We start from the raw sequence: 10125 nt of genomic DNA, 5'->3' as shown, positions 1-10125 counted from the left end.
TTTTTTCATGTCAAGTTATTCCAGCAATAACAAATAGCTCACATTTTTTGCTATTTAGGAAAAAGAAAATTGGAGAGAGGCCTGTAGCAATGGCTGAAAGCCAGGTGGCTTAGATTCATTACGTTTCTGTGTCTCTTGTCCATGCGCAGCTTCTCTGGAACTAAGATCAGGTTGGAAAATTATGACCCCAAAATAATGATCAGGACTGTACAAGCTGGAGCCCAGCCAATGCAGTGCCTCTTTGATGGGAATGGACCCATGTCTGCAGCTAGAGGAAATCCACAACTGCATCCATCCAGGGGGATGTACACGTGCTCCATACTCCCAGAGATTGTAAATTGGGAGAGACCACAATGCTTAACCCTTTGTGTACTGGACAAAATTCAGTTACATTTTTACTAATTAGTTGCATGAAAAATACTGTAGTCCTCTCTTTAGAAGAGGAATACAAAGAACAGCTTTTGGTGGTGATGTTTACTTTAGTTTGTATAGTCCCAGCCAGCAAAAAAAAAACAAACCCCAGCCCAATATTTTGGCATCCAAGACGGTTAGTTCCTATATTTAATAAACATTGCTTTCAGGCTCATACTAATCATAGCATGGCCACAATTTCCAACGGTGTGCCAAATCACTTCAATTCTGACCTGCGCCTCCCATGGTATTCCACTCCTAGGCACCCCCTTCCTACACCTCAATTAAAACACCCAAATCTCTCCCCGCCTCATCTCTACAGTGTGCTAATCATGTATAGCGTTGTACAGACAACCTTAAGACAGGTACCTAACCTACGGAGATTTCAGTCTAATCAAGATGTGGCACAGCAAGAGACATGGGGAGGATGGAGGTTTAACAGTAAAGATCATGAGATGTGATATTAGACATGTAGGTCTTTCCCTCCTGCCCCAAGCTCTGATGCAATAGCCTGAAGGAGCAGAGTCTGCAGTAGGATAGGGTGCAGGAGCTGGTGTTCCAAGGTCTGCAGTCTTGTAGGAGGATTTCTTAAGGTGATACGATATTTTCTTGCATGACACCTCTCCCCCCTCACTAAAAAAAACAAGCCTACCAAAAACGTTCTACCTTCTTTTTTTGAAGGTAGAACGTAGAAGTTTTTTTTCCCCCCAGCATCATGGACAACCATATGACCTGACAGTAAGCCCTTGTGGGGATACAGAGTGCCCAGCAAGTTCCTGGTGCCAACTGCCTCACCCAGACTGTTCACTGAGATACCACATTTCCTGGACACTATGCTTTCAAGGGGACTTACTCAATGTCAAAAGAATAGGCCCAAAATTGCTGCAAAGTTTCTCCAAATAAGATGTTGTTTCCACATCACAAACTTCATTAGGATGGTACCAGCAACTCATTTGCTGCCTCAGGCACAAGCTACAGTGGTCAGATAATAGCTATGACTGAAAATGGTAACATAGGACTCTGCCACCTCAGCAGCAATCTTAGCAGCTGCAGGGCACACACAGTGTCCTCAGGCTTGCTGCTTTTCCAAAGAAGAAAACAACTTCCCTGCTTAAAACAAGCACCCCCAATTCTAAGGGGCTGATTTTGGGGGGAAATACTGTATTTGCTTTGCACTCTGCCACAGCGCCAGGTCTCTGGAGATGAGAAACTGGCCAAATTTTTTCAAATTTATTTTTTTTCCTGATCCAGGCTAAATCTGCATTCAGTTCTAGAGGCAGAGCGAATGCATTAACACAGAGGGGACCCATCTTTTTGGCAGGTGTGCCACAAATTAAGCTCTGTTTCTTCCTTGAGTGTCACTCCAATCCCTGTTCCCTGCCCAATTTGCTGCTCCATTTTCTGCTTCCTGCCTGATCTGCTGATTTGCTTTCTGCTCCCTACTCCATCTGCCAGTGTGCTGCCTGTCCCCCATCCCATATCTGTTATGTGCTACTACACAGCTCGTTTGCGTCTCTTGTGGCACTCATGCCACAATTAGCAACTTTTCTATTAACAGACCATTTCACAGCACCCCGGAAGAGCTGAGGGTAAAGCCATCAGCAACTGCTTACCACACATCTGCTTTCCTTCCATAGCCCTCTCCACTGATCACCTCTGGACTCATCCAGTATGGTGTGCCCGTGACTGAGCGGATGCCTGTTCCAGACATACAGATGGTCTGCAATCGTTTGCTGGCCCCAAAGTCCCCAAGCTTCACATTCCCAGCAGAGTCACGGAGAATATTGGCTCCTGAAGGGAGAAGAATAGAGGCAACTGTTATCACACAATCCAGCTGCCAGACAATCTGTGAAGCTCACATCTGACCCAGAAATGCCTGAATCCCTTGACAGGACCTTTCCCCCATTAAGCGCCTGGTGACCTGCTAAGCCACCATCTCTTCACTGCAAGCTGCAAACAAGCCATTTACTAACGGCTGCCACTTTAGGGAAAAAAAAAAAAAAAAGGGAGGGGGGGGGGGGGGGGGGGGGAAAAAAGTGATGAGTCGGCATTTTCATTGTTACAGCTTCTGTAAATAGCTTGAGCAGCATATAAAGGGCCTGCTGGTCAATGGTGACAGTACACAGACAAGGGTCTTGCTTGGGTGCTGGTTTGGCAAACACCTAGCTGGCCAGAAAGCAGTAATTAGGAGATGGAACTAATTAGACCACTCTGAAGTCTTGCAATGAACAAATGAGACTCGCCTAACTCAGCTGAGGGTCCTATTTATTTCAGCCACAGCGAAATGGCAGAAAGAGTCAGTCTTAGTGGATGGCTTACTATAAAGATGTACACTCATGTGTACAGAGTAAAAAGTGCTTCTTCCTTTTGGTTCATAACAGGATCCATGCTACCCCGCCTGAGGCACTTCACAAGGATGGGCCAACCCCATCCTGTAAGGGAATCTAGGGCAGAACAGCTCCGGGGTCCACCCACTTTCCTGGAGGCAGATTACAAATATGGCACTAAGGATAGGGAAGCCATTAACTAACCTGCTAGCATGGATGACACTCTGAACATGATCATATGAGCAAGTAGACAAGACCCCAGAGGCTACTCATCTCTACTAGCCTGGGAGTGATGCAAGAAATATTTCACAGACCTGCCCAGGAGGTTACATTCTCCTCCTTGGATGTGCCCCATCGCCGTTCAGGATCACAGACAACTGTGTTCTGACAGCCTTGTACTCCAAAGAAGATATCGGGGCACTGATAGCTTATAGACTGTGACTAACCCAGGGATCTACGTGCAGAACACCGAAGGCTAACGGGGAAGGTACGGCAGGTAAGGGCAACAAATAGGGAATAAACACAACTGTCAGATGCTGTAACTGGCTTCAGGTTTAGCATTAGGTAACCATCAGCTGGGAGGTGGCAATTTGGCCAGGCAGGGGGGAATCTAGGAAGGAACTAATAAGGAAGCGAAACAGGCAAATGTGTGCAGGTAGCAAAGGAAGGAGGAACAGAGCCTCATTTTACTGGGGTGTGAAAGAAAGTGATCCAGAGCTGTGGATAGGGGTTTTTAAGGATTACAACTCTCAAAAGAATCATCCTTACTGTGCCATCTTCTCAGCTCCTCTACAGAAAAGCACGGAGAGTTCTCCTCTTTCTATACCTGGCCAGTAATGGCCCCTATACACCACCCCACAGAAAAGCTATGCAGCACCAGCTGGGGGCTCTGAAGAAGGTTTTTTCGGGTTTTTTTGAATAACCCAAACCATGCCATTCAGTTGTTTGTAAGGAACTCTTGGCCTCCATCTTCACAATTCCATGCACATGGTGTACACGCAAACCGCATGCTGCTCTTACCCTTTATGTCCCTATGCACAATCATGTTGCTATGAAGGTACGAGACTCCCTCGAGAATCTGGCGGGTATACTTTCGAGTCACGTTTTCCGTCAGTGCACCATAGGCCTTTAGCTGGTCTTTCACTGAACCCTACACCAAAAACATACACACAAAGGATTTGCAGATAGATACAACAAACCATAGGTCCCAGGGCATCCACTTGCTATCCAACTGTTCACAGCATAATTAGAAGCTGCACAAGAGCTCTTTCTTTGAGGATCTCAGTGTTTTACCACACTGATTAATTCTTTGTGCTCCTATGAGGAAGGTAAGCAACCTTCTACTGTACAATGGGGAAAATAATAGGTTAAATGGTATGCCCAAGATCACCAGGATCCAATACTGCAACGCAATCTCTCCAGATGGTGCTGGGTAACAGAATAAGGCACACCAGCCCTCAAACTGTGCTCTTAGACCATCTTTGCTAAGCTACAGTACAGAAGGTTGAGGAAGACTGGCCCCCACCCTTTTCCAGGTACATCTCGAGTCAGGGGCTATTGGCAACATCATGCTATTTAAAGGTAAGAGAAGAAACTATCTAGCCACACTGACAAATGCATGCAAGGGAAATGCAGCAAGTTCCTCTTGACGCAAAACACATACCAACATGAGCCAGGGAATTTACCATGAGTCAGCACAGACCTTGGACTTGAGGGACATGGCATCAGGCACCTGAAATTCACTATTCCACAAGAATCTATTAGGGCTGTGCGAGGCTTCGGACAGAGCTTTGGATCCGGAGAAGCTTCGGACACTTCGGGGTCCGAAGCAGCACATCCGGGTCGAAGCGCTGGCCTCGTTCGGCTTCCCAAAGCGGTTGAGCTTCGCAGCCGCCTCAGAGATCCAGCCACAGGGTATAATGGGGAAACAATATAATATCTATAACTTTGTTGTTTTTTGTTTAATTTGGATGAAATTTTCAGGGGTGGCAGACTCTGCAGAGAGGATGAAGCCCGCCAAGTTTCAAGAAGATTGGAGCAGGGGTTTGGGGGGGGGGGAAACAGCACCCCAAATTCTTGAAAGCAAAACTCATGCTACATCTAGGCGTTACAACATAGCGGGATGAAAACTGCAGGGGTGATGGCTCTTACTGAGGCCACAAAGCCTGTCAAGTTTCAAGGAGATAGGTGCAGGGGTTTGGAGGGAACTGCCCCTCCTCAAGCTGTGGACAAACAAAACTCGTGCCATGGTTGCTTGTGGGACTGACTGCACTGGGGGGGGATGGGGGAAGGAAACAGGACCGGACGGGACAGACTACTGCAGGCCTGGCTGCTAAGCTGCTGTGTTCCCAGTTACCAATCAATCAATCATGATTCACTCAGGGACCAGCTCAATACACAGGACCTATGTACTACATAACGACTTAAAAAGCATCAATTAGCATCTATAAAACCAGGCTAAGGAAAGGAAAGAATCAATACAGACAATCAACTGCTCCAAGACAGACACGGTCTTGGCATGAGTTTTGCCTGTCAGCAGCTAGGGGTGCACGACCCCAGACTCCCCCTGCACCGATCTCTTCGACAGCTGGCAGGTGTCATAGCAGGGGCCACCATCCCTGCAGCTGTTACCCTGCTGTGCCTTAACATGCACAGTGGCATCCATGGCATGAGTTTTGCTTGTCTGCAGCTTGAGGTGCAGTTCCCCCCAAACCCCTGCAATCTTCTTGAAACTTGGCAGGCTTCTTGCTCTCAGCAGAGGCTACCATGCCTGCAAGTTTCATCCATATTGGACAAGAAACAACAAAGTTATAGATATTTCATTGATTTCCCATTATACCCTATGGCCGGATCTCTGAGGTGGCTCCAAAGCTTTGTAGCTACTTCAGCCGGGTCAAGGTGGAAACCCGGTCCGGAGCTCCGGATTGGATCGTGGCCATCCGAAGCGGCCGGATCTGAAGCCAGATCAGATCGCTGCCGACTTGCACAGGTCTAGAATCTATCCCACGTTTCACTCCTTACCATCCCCACGTTCTCAATCTGATCTCTCACAGATATATTACCAAAGCACTTGAAACTGGTTCCAGGTTTTGACAGTCACCAAACATTTCCCAGATTCTCCAAAAGAGTTTCATTCAGTCACCCCCATAATGTGAGTTTGTGCCTGGCTTTAGTAACTAAAGTAACTGGTCTCAACACTGACAAACAGCAAGGACCCCCCAAGTTCATGGCATTGCTGTGCTTCCTAACCTGAAAACTTATCTGTATTCCTGCAGCACATAGCTTTTTAGGTGCTCTCCAGACACTGAGGAAAAAAATGCCACTGTCCTGAAGAGCTTCCAATCTAAGAGTACAAATAATAGATGTAGCAAAGGAGGGCAGCCAGTGAAGGGGCTTAAAATATAAAAATCATATTTTTGGTGTACAATAGTCTACAGAGAGAATTGTGGATCTATCTGGCTGATTTCTTGGGGACAATGCAGTAAGAGGGATTTAAGAGGGGAGGGAGAAAAAGGAGTCATGGCTTTAGAGCTTAGTTAAGGTAGGGTGTACCATGCACAGTATGGCAGGGGAGATGGGGACCATGAAGACAGGTGTGCAATTAAGACTAGGATGATACAGAAAATAAAACAAAGAGGAGCAGAGCTGTGACAGTACATCAAGGCTGAACCAGACATGTTCAAAAAAGGAAGACAGCTGAGAGGGCTTAAAGTGGGGTGGGATGGTCAGAGTAACCAGCAAGGAGTCTTTGTTCTTACTGCAGTCTCTTACCCCTGGCATGTATTCCATGAAGATGGTCAAGGTCTTTTCTGCTCGGTCCCGCAGGCAGCCATAATACTGAACAATGCGTTCATGCTGGAGGTTCTTCAAGAGCTGGATCTCGCACTCCAGAGCACTCACTTCCTGCAGAAGTTGATATAGTAGATAAGGAGCTGTGCCTATGGAACATCCGGTTTCAACAACCTCACTTATGGCACCAATCTGACCTAGTATTTGTGCCTCAATGTAAATCAATCCTCAGATCACCTTAGCTCTGACAGATCCCATGACAGACGCATGTTCCAGATGATACTTGGTTAATGCTTGTTCTGTACTAAGCTGGCTCCAGGTACTATATATATAATGGGGCTTTACCCAGGGGCAGTGCTGCATAATGGGTTGAATACCAGAAACTCCTGGCCTTGACTTCAACATTGACTTCCTGGAGGGATTTGGCCAAAGCACATGGAGAAAAGCTGTTTCTCCTTTGGGAACATGGGAATAATCCTCACCGGAGTATTGAGATTATATTTATAAAACAGCTCTTGCAGTAATTTTACTACAAAAATGCCTTTAGAGACCAAGGTTATGGGGTCTAAGGAATATCTACTTTTCTGTCACTAACTTCCTGCCCAGATTTATGCTAGTGAGCTTTACTTGAGTTCAGGCTTAGGAAAGGAAGCTGTTCTTATCAGACCCAAAGCATCTGCAATCATTCACATGAAGCTGGTGGTCAAGCTATCGCAAGACAAAGCAGAATGACTAACCAAAAAAGTCCAGACCTAGAGTTATTTAGTATACAGGAAAGGTCTCAGGTTCTTTTCAAATGCACAGAATGAACAGGAACAGCACTAGAGCACCACTGGGTTGTAGGAGAAGCAGAATGCCCATTCTCTAAGAACCATCTCCGCTACTTCAGACCCATTCAGTCTTTTCTACCCCACGCACTCGCTTTTACCACAGGAATCTACCAGATTCATATTTTTCCATCCCGGAGAGGATACAAATTTGCAAGAGCAAGAAACTGGACACTGCACAGATAAGTGCAACCAGAAGGAAGCCTCTTAATGGAGAGCTACTCATGGTTTAGGGTTGGAGGTTATGGCACCTCTGAAATACCATGCATTTACCCAAATCCAAGATAACTATGAATTTACAATGACCCTAGAATAATTAGAATTTATACATGGGAAATTTATAAATGTGTTATAGTTGTATGTGTATAGAATCTAAGTATTGGAGGGTTTTCTTAAATTCTACCCTCCCTCAACCAATTGCTGCAGCAGGGAAAGCAGTGGCAGGGGGCCAGGCAGCAGGGGGAGTCAAATGGTATAGGCCCTCCCGCTTGGGCCCCACCCTGGCCTGTCTCCCCTACCACCTGCACCTGCCCCCTCTGACCCTTGCACCCCACCCAAACCTGCACCCACTGGTACCTGCCCCCCCATCCTCTGGCTTCAGCTCTGGCCCCACTCCATGTAGTTGCTCTGGCCCCAGCTCAGCCCCGCAGCAGCTGTTGCAGCAGAGGTAGCTCCAGCTGGGCCTTGGAGCCAGAGCCCAGGCTAAAGATGCTGCCAGGCCAAGTTGGGGGCAGAGAAGCCATGTTGCCCGTGCATCCTGTGCTGGGGCAGGGCCAAGCCCTGCTGGAGGGGGCAGAGGCAGCAGCGGATGGAGGGAAAGACGGGAGATGGCAGTGTGGTGGCCAGTGGCAGAAGTTGCAGCTCCAACTTTGACTCTGAGCCCAGGTTGGGGCTGGAGTTGGAGTCATAGCAGCTGCTTCTACTCAAATCAAAACTGAGGGGCTCCCCACCCCCATGTTAAATAGGGGAAAATTTCATCTTGGATTTGAGTAAATATGGTACATATTTACCCTGTTCTCCCTACTCTCTGCATTACTTTGTGATTTACAGAGACCTGGTATAAAAGCAGGGCTCACCAGCATCAGGATTTAGCTTGGTTCAATAATCCACAACCTTTCGTTATAGCAATTCAATCTTTATGGATCAATCTTCCTGACTCCAAATGCACTTGCTGTAAGTTGGGTAGCTGGTACATTAACAAGAGACTGGCAAAAAAATCTTCAGTAGTAATTCAAGCTCAGCTTCCAGGGCAGAAGGCAGAAGTTATTCCATTCTTTTGCAAACTTAGAGACTCCATAACCCCTACTTGCTCCTTCCTACAGTTCCCAGATCCAAGTGGACTGTCAGTTAACATTAGTAAGAGTGCCACTTTTTCAGCATGGGCTGGTCCTTTTTATTTTTTTTTGCTATGTTCATTATCCTTTGAACAAGCTGAACTGGAGTAAGAAACCTTTAGAAACTTCCTGCAATGGGAACCTGCTATGGTAGACAAACCCAACACAATATCTACACCAGGCCAGCCCATGGCCAGGACTTTGTAAAAAGCTTTCAATGGCAAAAAACCCCATTGCGTCCACATTTTGTTTTCTCTCACATACTTGTCTAACAAGAGCCATGGTAGTAACTCAGGATTCACACGAACCAAGACTGTAACTTGGCTACAACAAACCAGTTAGGGCTAAAGAGCCAAAAAGGAGAAAGAAAACTGATTTTAGTTTCAAGCTAAAGATAATTTAAATGACTCCCTGGAGCCTGAAGCCATAGCAGAGGCAGCAAAGGTGTTAGCTTTCAGACAGACACAGGCACATTCCAAGGTGTCAAAGTGTGCATGGTTAGATTCAGCAGCTCTGAAGAGAGTTATCTTTCAGGTACCTTGCTTGTTTCAGGACTGTCTGGGTCAAACTGGACCTGCTTAGCTGCAAGCTCTCTGCCTGTGTCCACATCGTAGCACAAGTACACACGACCAAAGGCACCCTGTCCCAGGAGTTTCCCTCGTCGCCAGTTTATTGGGGCACTTGGAGCTACAAATACAATAATAATTTGCCTGTTTACAGTGCTGTTTGAGGACCACAGGGTGTTGTACAAACACTAAGCCCTACTACTGAGAAGTAAAAATACTAAGCTGTTCCAATGAACTTTTAGTGTAGCTTCACTCCACCATCAGGAAATAAACCCTTTGGAATGCAGCGGTTGTTTTTCACCCAGAGCTCGATTGCCTTAGCATGTAGTGTTCCTCCACTTGGCTTTTGTTCAGGAAGAGAAATCGCCACAACTCCCAAAGGGGGTATATGTATGTGTTGGGGGCAGATATTAAACAGGTCAGACCTCCTAATTTTGCTGCAGTTGCTACCAGCAGAGTAGAGTGATGGGTAACTCTTGCTATGCCTCTCCCTCTAAGCTTGGAGTAGAAAAGCTTTTGCTGCTCTTAAAAAGTCTTTTATCAGAATTCTACTTAATAGACAGGCTTTTGGGGGAGGAGGGGAAGGTCAATAAGGCCTGCCTACAATAGCGAAATTAGGAATTATAAATTCCCATTGGATGCTGAAAAGCAAGAGGCTAACCAGAGAGCAGGCCCCTTAATCAATTGCTGCTATAGTGTTAGATAACAACAATAAAAGCACTTGCATGCTCCAGATAAAACCTCCACCATTGCTACCGTAGGCAGGATTGTACCAGTGGGCATTTATCAGTCCTAATTATTCTAGAGTAGATGAGGCCTCTGTATTGCGTAAAGAATTTCTGCATCAGAGATTCTAATAATAAAGCACAAT

At 46.4% G+C, this 10125-nt stretch overlaps 1 protein-coding gene across 4 annotated transcripts in view; it reads right to left on the bottom strand.

Moving 5' to 3' along the window:
* The window catches only part of MAP3K3 (mitogen-activated protein kinase kinase kinase 3), a 75615-nt gene that overhangs the window by 5973 nt on the left and 59517 nt on the right, over positions 1 to 10125 (bottom strand). For all 4 annotated transcript variants that reach the window (XM_006017831.3, XM_006017833.3, XM_025196875.1 and 1 more), the window contains 4 exons: positions 9227 to 9375; positions 6510 to 6641; positions 3759 to 3888; positions 2025 to 2202 (listed from right to left, as the gene is read on the bottom strand). In XM_006017831.3, coding sequence (XP_006017893.1) covers positions 2025 to 2202; positions 3759 to 3888; positions 6510 to 6641; positions 9227 to 9375 — 589 coding nt within the window. The remainder of the gene's footprint in view (positions 1 to 2024; positions 2203 to 3758; positions 3889 to 6509; positions 6642 to 9226; positions 9376 to 10125) is intronic.

Source organism: Alligator sinensis, unplaced genomic scaffold, assembly GCF_000455745.1.
Source record: "Alligator sinensis unplaced genomic scaffold, ASM45574v1 scaffold444_1, whole genome shotgun sequence".
Taxonomy (NCBI): Eukaryota; Metazoa; Chordata; order Crocodylia; family Alligatoridae; genus Alligator; species Alligator sinensis.
Note: the sequence above shows the minus strand (reverse complement) of the source record. Positions and strands in the feature narration are given on the sequence as shown.